This window comes from Triturus cristatus, chromosome 4_2 (assembly GCF_964204655.1).
Source record: "Triturus cristatus chromosome 4_2, aTriCri1.1, whole genome shotgun sequence".
Taxonomy (NCBI): domain Eukaryota; kingdom Metazoa; phylum Chordata; class Amphibia; order Caudata; family Salamandridae; genus Triturus; species Triturus cristatus.
This window is the reverse complement of record NC_140586.1, coordinates 143446828-143470382: the sequence shown is the minus strand read 5'-3', so window position 1 is coordinate 143470382 and position 23555 is coordinate 143446828. Positions and strand designations below refer to the sequence as shown.

Below are 23555 nucleotides of genomic sequence, written 5' to 3'. Positions count from 1 at the left end.
CGATTTTCAATCAGGTCCCTTTCAGAAAAAAATAAAGCTCCCACACGTTGTCTCCCTTTTTTCTGCAAAGGTGCCCTCGGTCCTAATGCTTAAAAGGAAAATAAGCTCCCATGCCCCTTTTGTAAAGGTAGACAGTGATAACTGTGATGCAGTGGGCCCCTCAAACCCATGGGCCCCAGTCCTGCTGCATCTGCTTAATTATTGATAACCAGCAGTGGCCACTTAAACACCTGGCAAAAGTACCTGCTTCACTAATGAATGGCCGTTTTTAAAGAAAAAAAAGGGGGGAAATGCCACTTATATTACCGCATTTGCTACATAATCCATCATCTGCTGCATAGTAATGCATATCCAATTCTTCAGTGCTGTAAACTAGTACTTACAAACATTCTATTCTGGAGGACAGATTTATGTATTTTCGATAATTCTGCTTTATTGTGCAGTACAGGAAGACCAATGCGTTCTTGTTGTACACTTATGTTTTTAAGTGAACCTAGTTCTATGTATGTTGTGGTTTATTTTGCTGCACAATTCACTTCTTTTGTGGTCTTCTGCCATGTTTTTTAAATATGCTAAGCGTTGATTCAGCAGCCATTTAGTCTCCCAAACCTACTTTGTGATGGGATCACCATGGACACCTTGTTGTTGTCATAAGGCCGTTTGAGCTCAGGTATATGAAACCAACCATCTGCTTATTGCCGTGCAGATTAATATGTCCTCACAGCACTCGAACAAACATTAACTATTCCCCTTTCCGCTGAACAATTCCCACCCCCTTCAACAATTTGTTCTTTAACTTCATCTTGACAACTTCCGTTAGTGAGGAATCCTTTTGCCCTTTCTCCTGACTCCAATATTTCTTTGCACCGAACCAGCCTATCTGCCCCTGGACCAAGCCTACCTTCCTTTCATTCCACCATTCTGCTCTTACTTTCCGTTGCTCTTTTGCCTGTTACCTCTAAACTCATCCTTAGTGCCTTTTGATGAGCTTGACCTCTATAACTAATACCTCTTTCTCTGACTGCATCTCTTTCCCAGGGCTCAACCTGCTGCTGAAGCCTAGTGTCCCTGTACCAGAGTGGGCTGGTAGGCTCAGTGCTTCCCTGCTCGGTTGTGAATTCAGTGCTGTGTAGCAATTACCACTCCCAAATCTCCCGGGGTGAAGAGGGCAGTACCTACCAATCCACCCCGTGCCCTGCAAGTCCCTCTGTGCGAGGTGTGTATGTAAACGTCATATGAAATAACAATTGAATTTACCAAAACTGTGTGGTTCTGTAATTACCGCATATCTTATAATCATGATTCAAGCAGAAAAAAACAGCTTCCACAAGATTCGGGACAATGGAAATTTCTGAAATAAAGGCCTAACTTTTGATGTTTATGCATCACAATAAATACAGCCAGTTGTTAACTCAATGATAGTCAATGGGTTTTGAAGCACTTATTTTGGTATTCTTGCTGTAATCAGGATGTAAGTTAAATACATTCTTGAGCCATCCTCACATAGGTCAGGAATTGAAATGGGGCGAAATAAAAAGACATTAATGTCTTTTGTTTTCAGCAATTTGTCAAGAAACATCATTTACAAGGCAATAGCTCTAACTCTCACAAATGCCAGACATTATGCATTGCAAATGTTTGTGTTTTTTAGCAACCTTTTTGACCCTGCCAGCACACTTCCTGACCTTCGCCCCCACAGCACTCTGATCACAGTTCTCACAAGGGCTCGAAGTAAATGAAGACAGCTTGGAAATGCAGCAAATAAAAATCGCCGCACTTCCAGGCCATCTTCATTTACATGCAATTCCAGAGGCATTTACGCTCCCCTGGGAACCCATCCACGCCCCCCCAGGGGGCCGCGCCCCACAGTTTGAAGGCCTCTGCGCTAGAATCCTGTGCTTGGCACAGTATGTCACATGACCTGTATTTGGGCACTTCTCTGAGTGTTCTGCTACTGCATCCAGACAAGGATGACCAGATTTTAACAAGCATTTGCAATGAATAGGTCTCGCATTCACGCAAGTTTAAACTTTTGGCATTGTTAATGACAATGCCTTTTATTTATGTTTTAAAAAAACAAAAATAATAGGTATTGTCATTTACAATGCCAATAGCTTAAACTCGCTTAAATGCAAGACCTATTGCATTGCAAATGCTTGTTTTTAATGCAGCCCGTTTTCCTTAAAGGAAAACGGAATGAATTAAAAAAGAAAAATGAACCTGTTCAGTTTCATTTTTTAAAGGCAGGCAGTGGTCCAAGGGACCACTGCCTGCTCTTAAAAAATATTTTTGCAAGCACTCACAAAGGGGAAGAGGTCCCCTGGAGAAGTCTTCCCAATAGCGAGTGGTTTACCACCTACTTGAAGAAGGTGGTAAACTGCAAGTGTTTTTCAAAACTATGGAACTTTGCATTGAGACTCGCTATTAGGAAGGGACGACCCTTCCTAATAGCGAGGTTCGCAAATGATATTTTGCGAGTCAGTGACTCGCAAAATAGCATTTCTACACGCCAAAACCCTTTTTTACGGTTGCAAACGGGCTGTTCCCCCGTTTGCGAGTGCAAAAAAGGGTCTTACATCTGGCCCAAGGAGCTCAGAACCAATCCGTCAATAAACAGACTCTGTACAGAATTGTCCAGCCAAGTGTTAGTCTGAAATGAATTGAGTTTGTTTGAATACTATTACTAAAATCATTACAAAAACGTTTACAATAAAAAGCATAAAACATAGTAAAGAATCCAATAAAATATTCAATCTGAAAATTAACTAAAAGGAATCACAGGATTGATGATCTTATATCTTGCCATGCAGTTCTTAAATCCATCATATACCAATTCATTCCAGACAAAACTTGCTAGAGCCACCAGTTTCCTATTATCACGGATGGACTATTCGAGTGTCTCCCATTAGTTTGTTCAACAGCCATTTAACTACTAAAATAAACGAGCTAAGTTCACGTGATTACCAAAAAGTTATGTCTGCTGTTTGGAATTATTCAAGGCACTTAGGGTCACATGCATCAAGGTTGGATTTTGCTAGTCCTTAATTGCAATTATTAAGGAATCGCAATTAAGGACTCGCAAAAGTCTATGCATGTAGGAATCGCTATAGAAATAGCGATTCCTAAACATTCCTTAATTGCGACTCGCAAATTGCGAGTCACAATTAAGGGATGGCTTACCATTCATTCCTATGGGCCTACAGGCCCTTAGGAATGAATGGGAAATTGCATGCACAATTTGCGAGTACCGATTGGTACTCGCAAATTGCACATGCAATTTCAAAGGTGTCATAAGGACACCCTGTTGCACCCCTGAAATTGTGGTGTGCACCCATTTTGCGCACACACATGCCCCAAGGGCATGTGTGTGTGTAACCTGAAACTTTGAAAAATACACTTTAGTGCATTTTTCAAAGTTTTTGCAAATTACCGACCATTTTAATTACACGGTAATTTCCAGCCACAAATAGAGAAATCGCTATTTCAAAGTGCTTCTTGCATTGCATTTAAGGAATTCCTTAAATGCAATCGCAATTTAGGAAATCGCAAGAAATTGTGATTACCTAATTTGCGCGTCCCAAACACTTTCATGCATCGCAAAAGGCCATTTTGCGATAGCCAACGGCCGATTTTTGCGAATCGCACTGTTTGCAATCGCAAAAACCTTTGATGCATGTGCCCCTTAATCTGTTTGAAACTATTTTAATACACTTTCCAGATCAGGGGAGCTCTGTAATGTCAGCAGAGATGAACTAAAGTGATAACGAGTCCTTGCAGTTCTATATTCCTTTTTTTTTTAAAACATTGGTTTCAGCATAGTGCAACGCGAGGACCTAACTTTTGGGCAGCAACACAGCAAATGAGTAATGGATTCATTTTTATAATTGCAGAATTGCTATTCCTCCAATTTCCTCTGTAGTAATGGTCAAGAATAACTTTATTTCGGTTCAGAGACCCATCAAAGTTTAACAATACATTTTTTTACAATTCTCTGTAGTCATTATTGGGGAAGGTCAGGAATTTTGCGTTCACAATGTAGCTCCTGTAAGCCCTACTCTTTGAGGTAATATTGCATGCGTGGTGTTTCATAAGAACGATGAATTTGTTTAAACTGATCATCAGACTAGAATTTCTAGGTCAGATTTCCTTGACAGCACCACAACCTGTCATTATAAGATGGCCTTTAAGGCTGTGTAGGATAGGGCGATACTTCGCATGGTATCTAGAATCAGATCTAAATCACTGATAGCCATGCCTATATATTTAGCCCATTTTATCCGGCACCTTGAAAATTTTTGTAGCACCATCTTTAGTGAACAGCCTTTTGCATGCATTAAATGATAATGTTGAATGAAGGACACCTTGCATTTTATATCCTGCTTTAACATTCCAAATTTCAACCATATTTTGGAACAGCAAGTGTACCGAGTTGTCTGAAAGATTTGTCTTTGGGTAATAGAATGGAGCTCGTCAAATGTTGTGGCCAATTTAGCTGGGAAGTCTTGATGTATATATGAGAATGTAGGGATCAACTTTGCTTTTATAACCCTTAAGATAGCTTCTGCAGAGGGGTTATATAGATTTGTATTTAAGCGTCAAAGGGCAAAAGCTAGATTGCTAGCTTTTTTCTTAATAGCTGTTATGCGAATAGCCGGTGTGCCCGTATCCCCAAGCCAGTCCCCAAATAATGATATGGGGTTGTATAAGTGATCCAAACTGGACCCAATTTACAAGACATCTTGTATTTATTCTTCAGTTTGACAAAGATCATCACATTGGTATTTTTGCATTTGCCACCAGCTAATTGCTTGAATGGGGTTTTTGTAGTCTTTCCAGTGATCTTTGCAGGCCTATGTTTGTTTGATCTAAAAATAACCAGGTGTTCCACATATTGCAAAATCATATTATAACGACCTATTTGTAGTGGTCACCTGCCAAGATAGAACCCACAGGCACAAAATAGTTTCAGGTGCTAGTAGGGTGTAATATTGAGTACCATTATGCAATAAAGTACTTTCTTTCTTAAAAGACAAGCACTAGTCTGGGCATTCACTTTTTGTGTTTTTAATTGATTATTGAGCATGGAGCTTGAGCACCCTACAATAACTCCCTGAGAAGACTGACCACCCTTGGTACCCTGAGAGTCAAGTGTGGAAAGGGTTGTACTTGGCCCAGTTTGCAAAGCGACAGTAGGGAGGATTCTGGAACATCAGAGGTAAACAATCCCAACCCCCATGGTTGAGACCCAGTAGCCCTGCTTGCTCCTTGGCCTCCAGAGTTAGGTCTGAGAGATGCCGCCACTGCTTTACGTAATGTACTCTTCCCATGGACAGTAGTCAACCTTCTAATATAATAGAATGCTTGGTGTGACCGTCCAGATCACAGGACAAATCCTGTATCTCGCAATGCTAAGGATAGACCTAGACCCCAGGGTAAGTGCTAGATTTAAATTATATAAAACGTCAGAGACAAAAATAAAAAGTCAGGATACCAGTTTCACATGCAATTGGACGCTCAGGGCAAGGGTACATGCCTGTTCTAAATGTAGTAGATATTCCCATCCCAACAGAAACATATAGATGAGGGAGTGAGGTTAATGTGTTCTCCTTGTGACTTTTGGGGTCTGGTGTATCACATACACTCCACCACCACACCTCCCAATTGGAACAACTTTTAATGCACTTCTCATCACTTTAAGCTTCAGAATCTGGAGCATGAAAAAATAGCAATGGCTTAACCTGCAAATAGTACAAGAAGAAATCTTGGACAAGTATTGATAAAGCCATTTCTCTTTGCACTTGAATCAAGATATATGTTTGTCTTGTGTTGTATTCTATCTATTGCATATTTCTATGTTTGCTTTTACCCACTCAATGCCCTTCTAGTGGAATGCTTCTGCACTATGATGTACTACGGAATGTTGGGTGCTGGTTGAAGATAAACCACAGTTGTGATGGGGCTGAGCTGCCTGCTGGCTGCTCCTGGTGGGCTTATTCCAGGAAACTTAACATCTTACAATAAATCCTCTTGAAATACCTCAACCTGTCTGGACTACATTACTACATCTTGTAACAATAATATTTTATGCAGCGTCATTTTAAGGATTTTAGGGCTCTAGCCAAGACATATTTTAGGGGTTCCTGGTTGAGGTAACTTTGCATTTTATTATCCATTTTCTGTTAATTCAAGCCTGATGATTCCAAACAATATTAAATAAGCATGAAAGGCTGAGATAGAGAAATAGACAAGGGTGAAATTGAGAATGTTCACCTTCCAATGCCTTAAAACATCTCAGAATTTGTACAGAATGAAATTCCTAACCAAATGTTTCCTCCCATTGTATGAATTTCACAGCAAGGTGACTTTGACGTATTTTAGACTAGTGCAAAATCTTAGACTGAGAGATATGCATATAGCACTGTCTTTGCCGAATATTTAAAATCACAAACAAATTTCCAATTTAAAACTGCCATTTTCACTGTAAAGGTGTAAATCAAAGAAACACTCTGTGAAGTTTCACCGCTCATTTGGGTGAAATCTGACAATTTTGAATGAGGAGTTCTCAGTTTTAGCAAGCAAGATGGTCAAAGCCTAGGTATGTCTCTTCATAATCCATGTCAAAAAAACACGCACAGGAGCAGGTTCAAGCTATGGCTGGGCATCACAAACAAAACCAATATGGCTGACGATGTAAAGAAATGATGTAAGGATCTAAAAGTATTAGTGCTTGATGACTTAGAAAGACGTCAAGCCATGAGTGGGAAACTTCCTGCTTGTGTTTGACTTGAAGATGGCGACAGGCAAAGCAAAAAGTTGGAGATTGGTGAGACATCAGAGCCTACTGAATGTAAATCCCCAAAACACTGCAAACACCAGCATAGGAGACACCGATATTAGTTAGAATATACATGCATGCTTATTTCTAAATCTCCTTTGCGGGTAACACACGCTCGGTACGCATAACCTACAGTGTCCTTTCGGAGCAAACTTCAGCAGACCCTCCTGAAGTATTGCCTATCCACACCGGCATGGGTGAGAGCAGAGTGGCATTGATAGGTCAGCACGCAGTATACAAAACTCCAATCCAGTGAAATTCTTCGCATAGGGCCAGAAGAATACACTGTGGGGACACTTTGGTTGGAAAAAAGACCTAGAATCTAACCCAGATTTGTATGCAGACACCATTAACAAGAGCATAAAGTCAGTCCCTAGGTGACCTGTGATTCAAATTTTTGATATGCTATTGTTCGCTCCATAACAAGAGCAAACAATAGCATGTAGAGGAGGCAACGTTAGCGAGACCCTCTCCTCACGATAAATGGGTCAGATGACTCTTTGGAGATGTCAGTGATGTCCATCATAGCCAATACAGAAAAGAGGCAACCCAAATCCACCATGTCAAACGCCTTTCCTACCTCTAAAACTAAGCAGGCCGCAAACTGCCACTTGGCTGGGGCCAACTCCATTACTCTGTGCAAATGTGGGACATTCAGAGTAGTAGGATGATCAGGAATAAACCCATTCTAATCTGGATGCACCACTCATGATATGTGTTCCAGTAGGTGGACTGCTATGATCTTACTAAGTATTTTGTAGTCCTTGTCCAGCAGGATAACAGGCTATAGAATGTTACTTTGTCAGGCTTGGGTAGGGACACCAGCAATGATTCCCTAAGCGGATGCGGGAGGTAACCGTCTGTGCGTGCAGCTTAGTACAGATCCAGCAATTTAGGGGCTCACATCGACTCATAAGCCTTGTCGAATTCAATAGGAGCCCTTCAAGACATGGGGTCTTTTGTGTGGCTGCGCTTCTAATGGCCACTCTAATTTCTTGTAGTTTGATAGGGGCATTTATAGCCTCTCTGTCAGGGGATCTGGGATGTGCAACCCTACATCTCGGAGGGACTCAGCTGCATACACCTGGTGATTCGTGGGGGAGGGTTATATAGTGCTCTATAGTGCACTATGAAAGCTGTGTGTATATCTGCCTGCTTGGGTAGGGAGTGTATGAGTCGGGGATTCCTTAATCAATGTGATGGGAACTGCGGGTGTCGCGCTGCACAAAAGCCACACCAGTAAGTAGCCTGAATTGTCCCCCTTAGCATGCATTTTGGCCTGAGAGCCCCTAGAAATCCAAGCAGAGTAGCTGTTCTATTAGGTGAGCATGGCAAACAAGAGCCTCAGTCAGTGTTTGCTGCTCTACAGGGTTGGAGTGAGCTGCTGCCTCAAGGGGCCCTTGTGATGTCTCTGTGTGCAGTAGGTCTTTATGTAGCATGCACTCCTACCACCACCCGGATGCCATGGCCCCTGATTACCACCTTGAGCGCCTTCCATTCAGTTTGCCTATAAGTGACAGTTCCCCAATTTTCCTCAAAATAATGTGTTAGAACCTCTCTCATTTCTTCCATAAAAACTTGGTCTTCCAGCATTGCTGGCTGTAGTCGCCATATGAGGTAGGAGCTCTTAGCGTCCCCCATCCTAGTCATATTTGCAGTGTGTTATAGTCCGAATAGAGATGTCAGAGATTCAAAAACACTGCCCCCCCTTCATTCATCACCCGTTGTTGAGATAATATTAGGACCCAGCAAGTGGCCAAGTGAACTTTACCATTGTAGATGTATTTAATTCTGTTCATAGAACCCTCCTTACGTGTAGCTCTCTCACACAGTACAAATAAGACCAAGTAAAGCGATGAAAACAGCCTTTATTCAACACAAAAATGAAGAACCACCATGTTGAAGTGCAAACATGCAGTAAAAATGCAGTAAAGCAGTGGCAGAAAACGTGGCTTAGCTTAAGCAAAAGAAATGGCTGGTAGTCCACTTGAGAGAATACAGGCTAAATCCTTTGGAACAGTCGGACCACGAGCTGTGAACCATCTACCAGACTGAGAAGCAATAGAATGACTTCCCTTTGGCTCTTCACTAAGTGGTAACCAGCCTATGTCACAGACCAGTCTGAAGTCTATGCTTTTCTAGTGTCTGTATGAAGAGTTTGCAATCAGAAGATGTTGTTGGGGGGATCTCAGCCTTGGAACTGAGGAATGTGAGAGCTATGCAGCAATCTCTGTTACAAAGGGATGCATGGCAACCATTAGTAGGGTTACCCCTATCCTAGCACCAAGCCTGTTACTTCCTATTTCCTTCCTCTATTCTTTTCAGTGGGCCTTACTGTGAGCACATCTGCTCATTTAGTGCGGTAATAATCTACAGGGACTTCCACAGAAGGTTTATTAAGAACAAAATTCATGGTTGACAGCCCAAGATGCACTTAGAGGAAACGGAGTGAGTTACTATAAGTAAACAGGGGTAACATCTGTGTTATGCACGTGAAATTTCTCATAATCACCGATTGTTGTTTTTTGTGTATTTTATGTAACTTTTTTCTCCTGATCAACCTTTTACATACAATATTATCGCATGGGAGACTGGTTCCAGCAGAAAAATTCTCCTGAGAACTGTAAAACTGTTCTAGACTTTGTGTGCCTAAACTAGCCTCCTGTCGGTATCTCAGGTAATTATTGCACATGAGGTACGCTTTTATGTGCAAATGTTATACTGAAGATCAGCAAATTGCGTTTCATATAATACTCATGGATTTTGAGAAAATTATGCCTACCATGCAAGGATTTTTTTTTATAATTTTGTAGATAAGGCACACAAAATGTGTGACCTAATGCAAGTGTTACATCTTTCTTTATTCAGGTAGTCAATGATCAACGTACATGGACTGCGGCCTAAACTCACTGTAGTTTCATTCACTGCCATTTTAGACCATTGAAATCAGGCCAAGATAATTTGTTGTGTTACTCTGAACTAGTTGTAATGTCAATTGTACGAACTGGGGCTTAGACCAGTGTGTGAAAAGTGCTGCTCAGCACAGATACTTGTTATGGAAATCGTGATCTGAGCCTGGAATCCGGTACATAGGCCCTCACTGCCCTCAGAATACACACGTGAAAACTCAGCAATTTAGCTTTATATGTAAGTGACCACTCTAGACTTTTCAAAGAATATGTGTTTTGATGTTCTGACTCTGCCTTGGGGAATAAGAGCACAGTTTTGGATTGCCTTTGGATTGGGAAATGCGTGAGCCTCCTTGAGCGGACAGAACAACAATGGTCATTTTTGAAAAGGTCCAGTTTTGTTGCTGGTTATTAGCGGTTCAGATCTTTCTTCAGGGTAAGCCATCAGCGCAGAGGGAGTGTCGGTCATTTAGTATCGCCGTCCGCTAGAGGACTGCATGGAGTATGAGGTCTTCTTCACAACTGCAGAGCCACCGCTACGTCCGCTTCCGCTGCTGAAGCCCATTCCGCCGCTACCTCCTCCATAGCCAGAACCTCCGCTAATGCCTCCTCCTGAGCCTCCACCAACGCCGTATCCGAAGCCACCTCCAGTGCCTCCGCTAACACTGCCTCCGTAGCCTCCACCCATGGAGCCTCCAGCGCCGCCTCCTGAGCTGCTGACCACAGCTGCGAATAAATCATAGACAGACATCAACATCATTTAATTGACTAAAAATGACAGAAACCCATATTTCTTCCCAAAATGAAATACTATAGAAACTTACAGACGCTCACGGCGGTGGCACTGTCTCCTGACATCCTGTAAAGGAGACACAAGGATAGACTTGTCAATCACAGGATGAGAAGATCATTGGAAGTACGTCCATGCTATGTGGCCAGTGCATCGGAATCATGAAGACAGAAATTGCACAGGACACTACAAAACGACACATAGACCAAGCTCATCAATAGATGTGAAACAAATGAGTAAGGCGAGGAAGGTTGCCCAGCATCATTGAAAGAGAAGAGAAAAATAGACGGATGATCTTCAAATCCTGACATGCCAGGGTTCAGATAACCAATGCAAACCGGATGGCCTCCTCCCAGAAACAGGTCTGCCATGCCACCACTTACAAAGTCCTTCAAATGTTTTTGCAGGACAGAAGCTCCCCCCTTTTTTAACCACTGCTTTTTCACTGAAGGCTACCCACAAAGGGGAAAGTTAAGTGTCATGTCCGCTCTGCATTCTGCAATTGTTCATTTTATGCAGCACCTACTCTGCACAGTCACACACACAAATATTTTTTTTTTCTCAAGAAAAATGCTGTCCCTCTAGGGATGGAATGTTAAGCTACATGTGCTAAATGTAGCCCATGAATCTCTTCGATAATACATATCTCAAAGTGGATATGTTAGCAAACAGAGCACAACTAATGGTCATCAATGGAACGATTATCTCCTCCACAGCTAAGCTATCCCTCTTTCGTCTCCGTCTAACCCATGACCCCTGCTAAATTTGCAACTACAGTTCAAGGCTGGTCTCTGAACTCAGGAAGCCATCCATCATCTGTGCTTGTCCCATAGTCTTCATCTGTGCTCTCTCTTACTATGTTTGTCTATGTCTCTCCCTTGCTCCTTCTGTATCATTCTCTCACTACTCTAGCCTCTCTACGGGAACTACAGGTAAATATTGCTTCAACACTTCATCCAAGCTCGGTCTTCTGTCTTCATCTGAGAAGGGCAGTGGCCTTCCAGTAATTTTCCTTTGGGCTCCCAGTGTTTTTAAATCTGGATTCCAGCAAAACTTATAGTTTGCTCCCAATATTTTTTTTCCTGAATTTCAGTTGAGGCCAATCTCCTCCGTTCTACTAAGCCACCCCCTTTTCCCCAGATGAATGCACGTTGAGTCAAAATGAGCTTTCTCTATCCTCAAATATAGCGCCTTCATTGGTCTTCACTGTATGCGGTCTGCAGCAGAGGTCATTCATGGGCCTGCATAGATATCTATATATTCCCCTACCTATAAGAAGTGGTCTTTAATAGTTGACATCCAATTTAGCACCCACCTGCACTCTTCTCCTTCCAGAAGCTTCCTGTAGGTGGCAATCTCAATGTCAAGGGCTAGCTTGACATTCATCAGCTCCTGGTAGTCACGCAGCTGGCGCGCCATGTCCTCCTTTGCCTTCTGTAGGGCGGCCTCAACGTTAGCCAGCTTCCTTTTGGCATCGTTGATGGCGGACTCCCCACGCGATTCTGACTCTGTGATAGCCGCCTGCAATTTGGCAACCTTTGGAAAAAAATATATGCGCTCTTTCTTAATTAAAGCAGACATTTTTACCAGTCACATATTGTCTCAAGAAAGTTCACTTGTATGTGCTGGAAACTATAATTGCCACCTCTGATCTTAAGCACCTCACCTCAAAAACAACAAAACTGAAATGAGCCCATAAAACGAATTCAACTGTAGCAATATCTATAATTTTCAAATTTTATTGGAGAGGTATATTTCATACCTGTTTTTATATGGTATTTATTTCTTTACCTGCTTTGCTTGTTTCCTGAACAATGTGGGCGTTCCTGCTTGCTAGTCGTTAGTCATGGCTAGTATTACTACTTAGAACATTACTGTGGCTTTGTTCATGTGGAACTCATTCTGAGCTGAGTTGACATATATCTCACACTGTACCTGTTTCCTCACAGTTTCTGCCTCTGCCTTCATCCTCTGTATCTGGCGGTTGAGGTCACTGATCTCGGTCTTGGTGCTGCGCAGATCGTTGCCGTGGTCACCCGCTGTCTTCTGCAGCTCTTGAAACTGAAAGTAAAACTTGTGTGTTAGGGTCGGGGTGGACGGTGGTGCCCTCACAATGAGCAGGCATCTCTTGCCTATTGTTTGCTATGGGAATGACACAATACAAGGAGCTGGCATGTTGTACGTGGGCCTTCATCCTCTGGAAACACTCTCCGGGGAACAGTGTCCTTTTTTAGTGGTAATGGGAAGGAAGTGCAAACGTTATCCTGGTTCTTCAGGCTTTAGATAAGGAGCTCCCTTGAATCGTTTTGCTTGGCACAAAAAGAATTTATGAAAGATATAAGAAAGGGGAGTTTGGTCCACACAGAAAACACTTTCATTGCTGCGGCAAAACAGGAAAGGGGGCTAAAATGAAGGCAGACAATGAGGGCTGGCCAGACGGAAGAAGAAACGGTGGAGCCAGATCTCACTCTTCTGTCATGACGCGACTTCATAAGTAATGACCCATTGGGTGAAAAAGTCAGTGTGATGGCTGAGGACTAGAGTCACTAATCAGCCAGAAGACGATGTTTGGGGGACTTTAGGAGCTACTGATGATCAACGACCAGTGTTCGATGGAAGAGACGAAAGCGGTTCTTGGTGGTCATTCCAAAGAGGCAAGACTCGTGGGAGAATGAAAGATCAACGACTCCTCTTTCATCCCAACAATATCGATAATGGGTCACAGGAGCCAGTGGCCCGAATGATGCGCACAATGAAACTGCTCCAGCCTCACCTATTAGGACATTCAGCTTGGCACCCGCTCATAGAGCTGCACAGCACCAGAGGGATTGCATTATTGAAAACAATTTGGACATTATGTGTCACAAAATAACAATTTTGGGCTAATTTATAAAAGATTGATGGGATAGTGTATGGAGCGATCAAGTGAGTGCATTTACATTGCGCCTCATCAATTTTGCTATGTGACTTATTTAAGCTCCATTGTATTAAAATTTGGTTGCTGGAGCAGATTTCCTCAATGGTCCCTGAGGGTAAAAATAATGACAGTATCCTTTATATTACACAGCTTGTGCTCCTGGAGTTGTGCCTTTTTATTCCTCTCAATGACAGCTGGTGCTCACCTTCTGCTGGTAGAATGATTCTGACTCAGCCCGGCTCCGCTTCGCGATCTCCTTGTACTCATTCTCCACCTCGGCGATGATACTGTCAAAGTTGATGTTGCGGTTGTTGTCCATGGACAGAATAACCGAGGTTTCTGAGATTTGGGAGTGCAGCTGGTTGATCTCCTGAAAAACACAGGCCAAACAAATTTGGATCAAATGTACAACAAATCTCTAATAACACGGAATCCAGACTGCTGAACATCCTTCCACCTTGGGGAGCCCTCTTTGTTTGTTTGGGTTCTGGCTTCGCTGAAGAGCGGCATTGTAGTTTTTCAACATAGAAAGGGGTGTGCAGTGGGTGCCATGCTTTCAGCACTGTTTACACGCACAGCATTAAACGAGTGGTCAGGAAGACATGGTCAGGCACACAACCACTGCATTTGGACAATATTAGCTTATTCAATGGAAGGATATTTATGGCAGCCCAATTTTGGATATCAGCTTCAATGAAAAAGCAAATGGTGTGTTAATGAATGCCAATATAGGGTAACCTTTTATCCCAGCAAGAAGATGGGCCCATACATATCAATCAATAAGAGGCAGCCCTAAGTGGTAACAATTGGAGATCTTATTAATGTAATAAAAAACATTTGACCAGACCCAGCCAAAGGCCAATGAGGTATGGTCTGCCTTCTGCCTATCACATGTCAACAGAAGTATGTCTTGATGCATTCTCTTTCCCATCCGCACGGGCTCCCCTACGGAGTACCTTACAGCCGCTTGTCACCTATCTGCACAAGTGATCTGATCATGTGTGCTACTGGTTTCTCCATATCATAACAAGTCACTGCATCCTACATGTATTCTTTCTACATTTCTACTCACAACACGTTGGAGTGTCGTGTTCAGGCAAATGTCAGGCTAAGTGGCCATTCTGCTTCCTCTGCTGTTCTGGCATTTGCACAGTGAACTGCAGACTTTGAAAGCAGGATGGCTACCGTGACTCAATTATGCCCCTGTGGCCACATTCTAGTCTTGCCCTCCTGCATTCTGTAGCTGCTTTGAACATGTTGGCCAGGACTAGTTTTAGTTTCCAGTCCAACCCTGCATAATTTGTGTGCTTTTGCCTCCTGTCCCTACACACACGAGTGCCTCATGTATTAATCAAGTGGTGCTTTGACTGGGGAGAACAGGGCTCAGTAACTTACTTCTTCATACATCTTTGTCAGGAAGTGGATCTCGTCAGATAGTGCTTCAACCCTGGACTGCAATTCCACTTTCTTCAAGTAGGCAGCATCCACATCCTGTTGAAAAGAAGCAAGTGATCATCGGAAGAATTTACCAGCAACAGCAAGAAGTAGAATTTGTGGACCACTGAAGCTTAGAGCGCTCCCGTGTGCAATGTCATTGTCCTACCCAAATACCATCATAGGGTTAGCGTGACACGTAAGAGCCAGGGATAACTTCAGTGGGATTTCCAAGTAGGCCCAGGCAACTCTTTAACACGCCATCCCTCATCAGGGCACTCACGACCAGAACTGTTCACACCCATGAAATCATACAACCGTGGGCAACTCTGAGGTAGGACTAGAAAGCCTGAACCTGGAAAAAGCATGCAGAAAATCACACTGACGCTGCAGGATGATCATTCAGTTATGCCATAAGTTCGGACCCCACCCCCGACTCCTCCTTCATGACAGCCTTGCATACTCGGATACCTTCATCGGCCTGGTGCGCCACCATCCATGGGGCAACCATGGAACAAAGAGGACGCACCCATGGTGGCACGGATTTATAGACCCTTCTGATCACCACTTCCGGGTCATGTGTGAAGGACACGGGAAAGGACCCTAGAGGGCAGTGGGGATGCGGTGGACTTAGCCATGCCAACAAAGTGGCCACCTCCCTTCATGTTGGAGCGACTAATAAGCGCCCGGCAGTTATTTGCGGGTTACTTTTCTCAGGATCACACAGGTCTGCTTGGCTGTTATCTGATTCAGTCGATCGCCATATAGGGATACGTTCCATATTGTCAACTTCACCCTTCATAGAAGTTTATGCATCTGAACGATAAAAGGGGTTTGGAGCAAACTCTTGCAAATGGTTTATACAGCGCGTTTCTAAAACCTTGAAATGGTTGTTTTTGTCATCCGTTGTCATCATTTCGCGGATTAAAAGCCGCTTCACTCACCTTTTTAAGCACCACGAACTCATTCTCGGCCTGTGTGCGCTTGTTGATTTCCTGTTCGTATCTGTCAAAAGCAAGAGGGATTGAAGTAATGGTTTGTTTTTCTAAGCACAGCCTCTACTCAAGATCAAAGTCAACAAAAGTGCAGCATGGACGACGTCAAGGCCATCAGGAAAGGTGGACAAGCTGTGCTTGAAGCTGGGTGGCAGAGGAAATGCCTCATCCAAAATGCAAAAGTGAAATGACACTGATCGCAATGAATTTCAATCAAGTTCAGGTTATCATCCTTTATGGTAAATCTTATAAAGCCATACACTTTTCTCAAGATAAGCTACCCTCCTGAAAATCTATTAGATAGCGTGATTATCCCCTGTAAATAACGAAAGAGCCCATTTTAGTAACACATATTCCCAACTTCAGAGTAGTCAGCTATTCCTTCAGCTGCAGGTAATTATTGATCTTCTATACATTATTCGTGCAAAGTTTGTGCAGTATGCTAGGTTTGTGCAGTATGCTAGGTTTGTGCAGTATGCTAGGTTTGTGCAGTATGCTGGGTTTGTGCAGTATGCTAGGTTTGTGCAGAATGCTAGGTTTGTGCAGTATGCTGGGTTTGTGCAGTATGCTAGGTGTGTGCAGTATGCTAGGTTTGTGCAGTATGCTGGGTTTGTGCAGTATGCTAGGTTTGTGCAGTATGCTAGGTTTGTGCAGTATGCTGGGTTTGTGCAGTATGCTGGGTTTGTGCAGTATGCTAGGTTTGTGCAGTATGCTAGGTTTGTGCAGTGTGCTAGGTTTGTGCAGTATGCTAGGTTTGTGCAGTATGCTGGGTTTGTGCAGTATGCTAGGTTTGTGCAGTATGCTGGGTTTGTGCAGTATGCTAGGTTTGTGCAGTATGCTAGGTTTGTGCAGTATGCTGGGTTTGTGCAGTATGCTGGGTTTGTGCAGTATGCTAGGTTTGTGCAGTATGCTGGGTTTGTGCAGTATGCTGGGTTTGTGCAGTATGCTAGGTTTGTGCAGTATGCTAGGTTTGTGCAGTGTGCTAGGTTTGTGCAGTATGCTGGAGTTTCTCTTACTTGGTCTTGCACTCTTCAACAAGGTTCTCCAGGTTCTTCAATTCTCCGCTAAGGCGACCTTTGTCATTTGTCGTGGAGTCCAGATTCTTCCTTAGGGTGCTGATGTATGCTTCAAAGAAGGACTCAAGACCCTTTCCAGGACCCTTTTTGTTATCTTGTTCCTGCAAAAGATGCCACTTGGTCTCCAGAACCTGGTTTTGTTGCTCCAGAAATCGTACCTGAAACCCAGCGAGTATATAAATTAAACAACCAAGAAAGATGTAAAGAGGTACAGCTGCTGTCAGATCACTTTCTGTAGGCATTAGAATGGTGTTGGAGTTGAAACACAGAAGTGTTACCAACATGCTAACAGGAAATTCATTCATATCAGCCATTTGATGTACAGAATTAGGCGGGTGCCAGATTTTGAGGACGTGTAGTTGTGTAGTAACAAGTACTGTAGGAAGAAATAAATGGCAAAGAAAAGCAAAGGAGAGATCAGGGATAAAAGAAAGTGAAAAAATACTAGAATGTCATTTTAGTGTTGAAGTATAATGCATCAAAATCTCCATGGTGGTGTAGCACTAGGGGATTGTGGGCAGGGTAATAACTAGCACAGTGATACCTCCTAGATTTCATCTTGCTTCCATTTTATTAAAGGAAGTTGAGGAGACTAATGAAGACTAAAGAAATGTAAAGACTAGTGCTCCTAAAGTTGTGACAAAAGATTTCATTGCATCTTATTTGGATACCTGGTTTGTATTGGTAACAACACTCTTCAATAAAATCCAGGAATCAAGTCTTGTATTGTCATTGGGAGAGCGGAATCTGTTGTGTCCATATTCAAGAAGGATAATCCTATGAACTTGGTTAACTACTGCCCCATCTCATTGTTCGATGGATCAAAGAAATTCTTTAGGAAAATATTTGCCTCTAGATTACAGGACTGTTTGATTAATAGAACCACAGAAACCTAGCTGGCCGAATTTCATCACAAACTAGGCCCTGTTGAACAGGAATTATATCTGTTTTATTTTTTCATGAAATATGTTCCTCAGAAAGGTGGGGGGGGGGGGTTCTTAGCTTTCACATTTGTTAATATGTTAGAAACATTGTACTGTACTTGAAAGGCTAATAGAAGGAATACCTGTAGTATACACAAGTAACTGCACTGTGATGCTGTATGGCTACAACACTTCTCCATTTGTAGAGGTGCTCACCATGGTTGTTTATTTGTCCCACTTCAATGTAATCTATTTCTTTAATCATATGCCTGGGTGCTTAGCTGTGTATGAAGTAGATGGCCCAAGAGAAAATATCACTTCATGATGTGTTTTCTATCTATGGATGATAGTGCATTGCTGGCAAGGAAATAACGATTTGCATAGGCTTTTCTTTGCTTTCCAAGGCCAGAGAGGAGCAAACTAGAGGTGGATACACCAAAGTCAAAGAGCTTAGTGGTGGGACCATAATATTCCCTTAAGAGATCATTTTCTATTGAACAGTCATAATTTAGACACTGTCACTCTCTTTGCAAAAAAAGGGGTGTCTGAGCCGTCTCAGTCGCAAATACTGAAAAGTGAAATATCCTACACAACTCAATATATATATATATATATATATATATATAGATATATGTATATTAGCACATAACTAAAAATATGCACGAGACCCATATCTTCCTCATTGTAGGTCCAGAGGGAAAAAATGGCAGTTAGTTATGGGGACACAACAAATTAAATGCTTTTACTAAAGTATAGGGAGGATTTTTTAGGAAAATCTGCATGTCACCAAAGTCCACTTCAATGAAGTCATTTAGGACGGAATTGCACTCTAATTATGTTGCTGATGATTCTGCAAGCATACCTGCTAATATGCAGCTAAGAGTGGACAAATCGTTCTCTATCGTTTTTCAAGCAATTTAATGAGATCTCCTAATGGTAGATAATATGGCAACCCCGCTCTAGGTTTCTCCTTTTGAACAGTGATTGGTTTAGCTCTTTCAATGTTTTAGTCAGATAAGCCCTCACAAGTCCATACAACACCAGGATTGATCATAAGCAGATATTAGGATAAAATGAATCATCAATGATTTAACTGAATTCTTGATAGCTCTTTTGGGCCTGCATTTCTCCGTACTAAAAAAAAACTAGAATCCAGGAAAATTATGGTACTCTAATGTTCTACCTTTAATCGGCATCTCTCTAAGGGAAGTTTTGCCTTGGGATCATGCCCTCAAGATGTTACACTAACTAAATTGAAGAATATGGTCATTTTTGTGCTTGTCACCTTGCATGCATTTAGAAGGAATTGCATTTTGGCCTTACATGTTCTCTCTAATTTGCTAAAAAGATGGGAGAAACCACTCAACTAATATTGGATTATGGTATTAGAACTCGAAAATAGGTATTACTATTGTGTGAAAGTACTGGCGGAATGAAAATTATTCATTTTATTTCAAATTATATTGTGAAATCTTGAAGGACTACGAGAACTGTAAAATAAAAATTGCTTATTATTTCATATTGGAGAACAACTGTGACATCTTTGATAAAGTTGGAAATATTGTCAGTTTTTAATCAGTGACAGTTCTGTTTTTAAGTTCCAAGCTTTGATGGATTGAATGTATAATGCGTATATATCAGTATCAATCAATACTTTACTGTACAGTTACTTTAAACCTGTACAATTGTCCATTTATCCAGTAAAAAATATGTCAGTTACTGGTAAATGAGCTAGATTCTCAAAATGATCGGATACAAAACAATGTTTCTATGCAACATCAGATGTGTCATTAAAAATCAAAATTATACATTAAACAGTGAAAACTGTGCTGCATAATTAGAAATATGATTAACAATAATGAATAATAGATTACATTGTTAGGAAGGATAACTTTGTAAACAAGCAGGCTCTAATAAATTAATTAAGAAGTGTCAAAATCCTTTTAATATGTCTAGTTCGGTGCTTTTCTATCAATCTTTTTCGTTTCTGAGTTTTTAGCAGCTCTAAAAGACATTTATTGGTCTTGCTTGCTATTAAATGTAATAGCAAATTGAATAAAGTGTGGGAGCTAGAAGCAGGCCTATTTATCGCAGTTTGTATTAATTTTAATATGTTGATGGAAATTATTTTCCCGAATAATATATAACCAAAGATTCAATGGTCTTGATGGTTGTTGCTCTATTCATAGTAATAAAAGTGAATATCAAGGTTTGGAGACCAAGGACTTACCTTATCGATGAAGGTGGCAAATTTATTGTTGAGCGTCTTGATCTGCTCCCTCTCCTGTGTTCGTATCCTTTGGATACTTGGATCAACCTCCAAGTTGAGTGGGGCCAAGAGACTTTGATTGATGGTAACTTCCTGGATGCCACCTGGTGGGCAAGTTGGAAATCCAGAGCCTCCCCCAAACCCAAAACCAGCTCCACCACCAAACCTAACAGAAGTTCCACCGCCTGTGCCACTACCAAAGATGCTTCCAGCTCCACCACCAGAATTATAGCCACCCATATAACTGCTGCTACTGCCACTGGTGGACATTCTTTTGCCAGTCCCTAGATTGTGGTGACTTCTGCTACCAAAGCTGATACCACCACTGTGTCTAGAACCCCCTCCTATTCCACGAGAGACAGAGTGAGAGCTGTAGCAGAGTCTGCCACTATTTCCATGCCTCCCACTGGTCGATTGTTGGGACATGTTGATGGCTATGAAGTGGAATGGCAATACGACTTGAGGAAAGCAAGTGCCTCTGCTTTGAGAGATGCACTCACCTCCTTTTATATGTATTTTTTTGGGCTTGGTTGTGAGGGAGTAAGAACAGGATTTTTTATTGTAATAATTTGTTGAGTATGTGTTGAGCTGGCAGAAACCCATATTCATTGGCTTGTTAAACGTTGCAATACCCTGGCACACAGCTAGCACTTCCTATAAAATTTATATATTTGTTGCTAATTGCTAGTGATGCAAAATAACCTAGTTTCACTTCTGGTAACTCAGATAAAGGCTATCTTTTGCAACAGTGAGCCATGATTCTGTGAAGGTTCATTTTTACAAGAGTGAGGCACATGGGTGGTACAGTCTTATTGGCATTTTACCAAAATTAGCCGAAATCATTCCTGAATACTATTGCATGAATCATGCACTGGTTTATGCCCACTGCGGTGGAGGACAGCCGCTGAAGAACGGTGAGGGGGCACCTAACGGCTGCCCCTGTGGGAGCAGCGGTTTTTACCAGCACTGAGGCCCCTGCAGAGTGGAGGATTGCTGGGGCAGGGCCCGCGTGGGGGTAGGACTGGACCCGTGAAGCGGAGGGCGGCAGATTGAGGGTGGAAGGGGGTGTGTAGTGCTGTTGCACGAAACTGCGTGGGGGCCTGTCTCTTCCCCCGCCACGCTGATACTATTACCTTGCGGGGGGCAGACGGCGGTGCCCCCCGAATGCTGTTGCCACCTGTTGCATGAGGGGATCTCACCATCATTTGCCCACGGTCTCGCCCTGCGTGATGTCCTGAGCTGTCTCCTGCTAACGCTGGATATTGAATATGCTGCGGGTGGCAGAGTGGGGACCTCCGGGGCCTCAGGAGCGGCAGAGGAAGCGATGCATTGGTCCCAGCCTTGCGGAGCGGTATAACTGATACCAGGAGTCGCGGTGGGCCCCTGGAAGTGGCCTTTTCTGGGTGTGTAGGTCGCTTGAGCGCAGAGCGGCGGAGGGCCACGGGCAGTACTGAGCAGAGTTGCGTCTGGCAGGCTCACTGCACGAATACACTCCAGAACACTGAGCCAGCCGACGGAAGCCACCGAGATTATTACCGAACGTTGGTGAAGCAGGGTGAGTGACACACAGCAGACCTCGCTCCTTGAAGGTAGGAGACCATCTGGCAGCCATAAGGGGCAACACTACATATCTTAAACCACATATTGAGTTGCAGGACATGAGGGAGACTTGAACGGGTAGGCCTGGGGGTATCCGTGGCTACACCCATGAATCCACTGAGTGTGGCCAGTAGGAACCCAGCACCATTGGGACTCATACCCTCTGGGCCTGCGCCATTGGGTTGGTGCTGCGTTGAACTGCATCTCCTCTACCGCTATCACCCCTCACGCACTGACAGCACCCATTAACCCCTGGCAGCCATCATGGGAAGACCTAAAGGGAAGGTACTGGACAATACCACGGCTGTGGAGGGGCCCTCCGGGACGCCCGGGGACAGAGCTAGGCTCCTATTGCCTGGCACCTCCTCCTCAGAGCCGGGCAATCTACCCCCTGACTAACTCGATCTGATCCTAAAGAAGGTTAGAGATTCGCGCAGAGCAATAGAGCAGCAAATTGGGTCTCTCACGACTGACCTCAACCTCCTTCGAGCGGATCATGGGAAACTCGCCGATGCAGTCCACGAACAGGAGAAAACATTATCCAGCATGGAACCTAAACTTGCGGAACATGATACACAAATAAAACAGCTGCAGCAGCAGGTCACCGGCTTGCAGGACAGAGTCGAAGATGCTGAGGGAAGAAATCGATGCAATAACATACGCGTACTTGGAATTCCTGAACGTAGTGAAGGCACCAAACCGGCAGACTTTATGGAAACATGGCTCGAAGAATATGTGGCTCAAGATGGCCTATCCCCATACTTCTGTGAGGAGAGGGCACATAGAATTCCTACTGGAGTGCCAAAGGCAGGAGCGCCCCCCAGACCGTTGAATGTCAAAATACTTAATTATAGGGACCGTGATGTACTCCTAAAAAAGGCGAGAGAAAAAGGAATGATCCAATACGAGAATCAGAAGATCTCGTTTTACCCCGACTATACCATAATGGTGCAGCGCCAACGGTCCTCTTATCAAGCAGTCAAGGAGAAACTACGTGCTGCCCAACTCAAATACGCACTTCTATTCCCAAGATGTTTGAAAATCATTCACAACCGGAAAACTTATTTTTTCAACAGCCCGAATGATGCAGGGGAATGGCTGGAGGTGATGGGCCTGAAATCCAGTCAGGACAGACTATTCGGCTCATCACGACGTGGCCTCACACAATCACAGAAATGCGACTCCCAGCGTTGTGCTAAGAGCAAGTCAAGCACCAAGATAGTCGGCCCGACACGTGATCAGCGGAGGCGCTGGCCCTGGCTGGCTCCTTTTGAGAAGACAACTCCAAGATCTTGTCGGACTCTGAAGACAGCAATACCATTCACTCAGACTCGGATCACAGCATCACCCTGTTCCTCTCCGTTACACCCCAAACTGTGGATGATCTGGTAGACAATTGACGTGGTCCACTATGTCGTTTCGACTAAACTCAATGAAGAAACACTAGAAACTTTAGAGGGACTACACAGTATACCTGTATCCTTTTGTCTTAGCTCAATTATGCTGTTTGTTGATAGTCTGTGATTAATTGCAAGGTTACGAACTGGCATGCTGTACTGCTCCTCCTCATAATTGCATAACCGGAGCCTACAAACCTTGATAATAGCCTTTTTGTTGCAACCAGGGAGGCCCACCGCCTTTAGGTTAAATCCCCAGTGGCCCCCTACTAGGCGATTATGATTGTTAATTGATATATCATGTTTATCCCCTTGGGCTCTGTCGAGCTACCGGAGCTCAGTAGTTGAGAAATTCTAATATGGCCAGTGGCAATGACCCCCCACATGGCGAACGCACTGTAGTATTGTACA

General features: G+C 43.2%; 1 protein-coding gene across 1 annotated transcript; it reads right to left on the bottom strand.

The window, feature by feature from the left end:
* Positions 1-8686: 8686 nt before the first annotated feature.
* LOC146833179 (keratin, type II cytoskeletal cochleal-like) lies at positions 8687-20601 on the bottom strand. Its single transcript, XM_085600835.1, has 9 exons — positions 20110-20601; positions 16897-17114; positions 15830-15890; positions 14847-14942; positions 13657-13821; positions 12470-12595; positions 11850-12070; positions 10569-10603; positions 8687-10470 (listed from the first exon to the last, which is right to left on the bottom strand). The coding sequence occupies exons 1-9, from the start codon at positions 20572-20574 to the stop codon at positions 10214-10216; spliced, it is 1644 nt and encodes a 547-aa protein (XP_085456961.1). The 5' UTR covers positions 20575-20601; the 3' UTR covers positions 8687-10213.
* Positions 20602-23555: the final 2954 nt, after the last annotated feature.

What these genes read in the sequence shown, in the direction of transcription:
- LOC146833179 (XM_085600835.1), bottom strand. Translation starts at nt 20,574, where the DNA reads ATGTCCCAACAATCGACCAGTGGGAGGCATGGAAATAGTGGCAGACTC. An exon ending in AGTTCGTGGTGCTTAAAAAG is followed by an intron (nt 14,943 to 15,829) that starts GTGAGTGAAGCG and finishes TCTTTTCAACAG; the next exon opens with GATGTGGATGCTGCCTACTT. An exon ending in TGCCACCGCCGTGAGCGTCT is followed by an intron (nt 10,471 to 10,568) that starts GTAAGTTTCTAT and finishes ATTTATTCGCAG; the next exon opens with CTGTGGTCAGCAGCTCAGGA.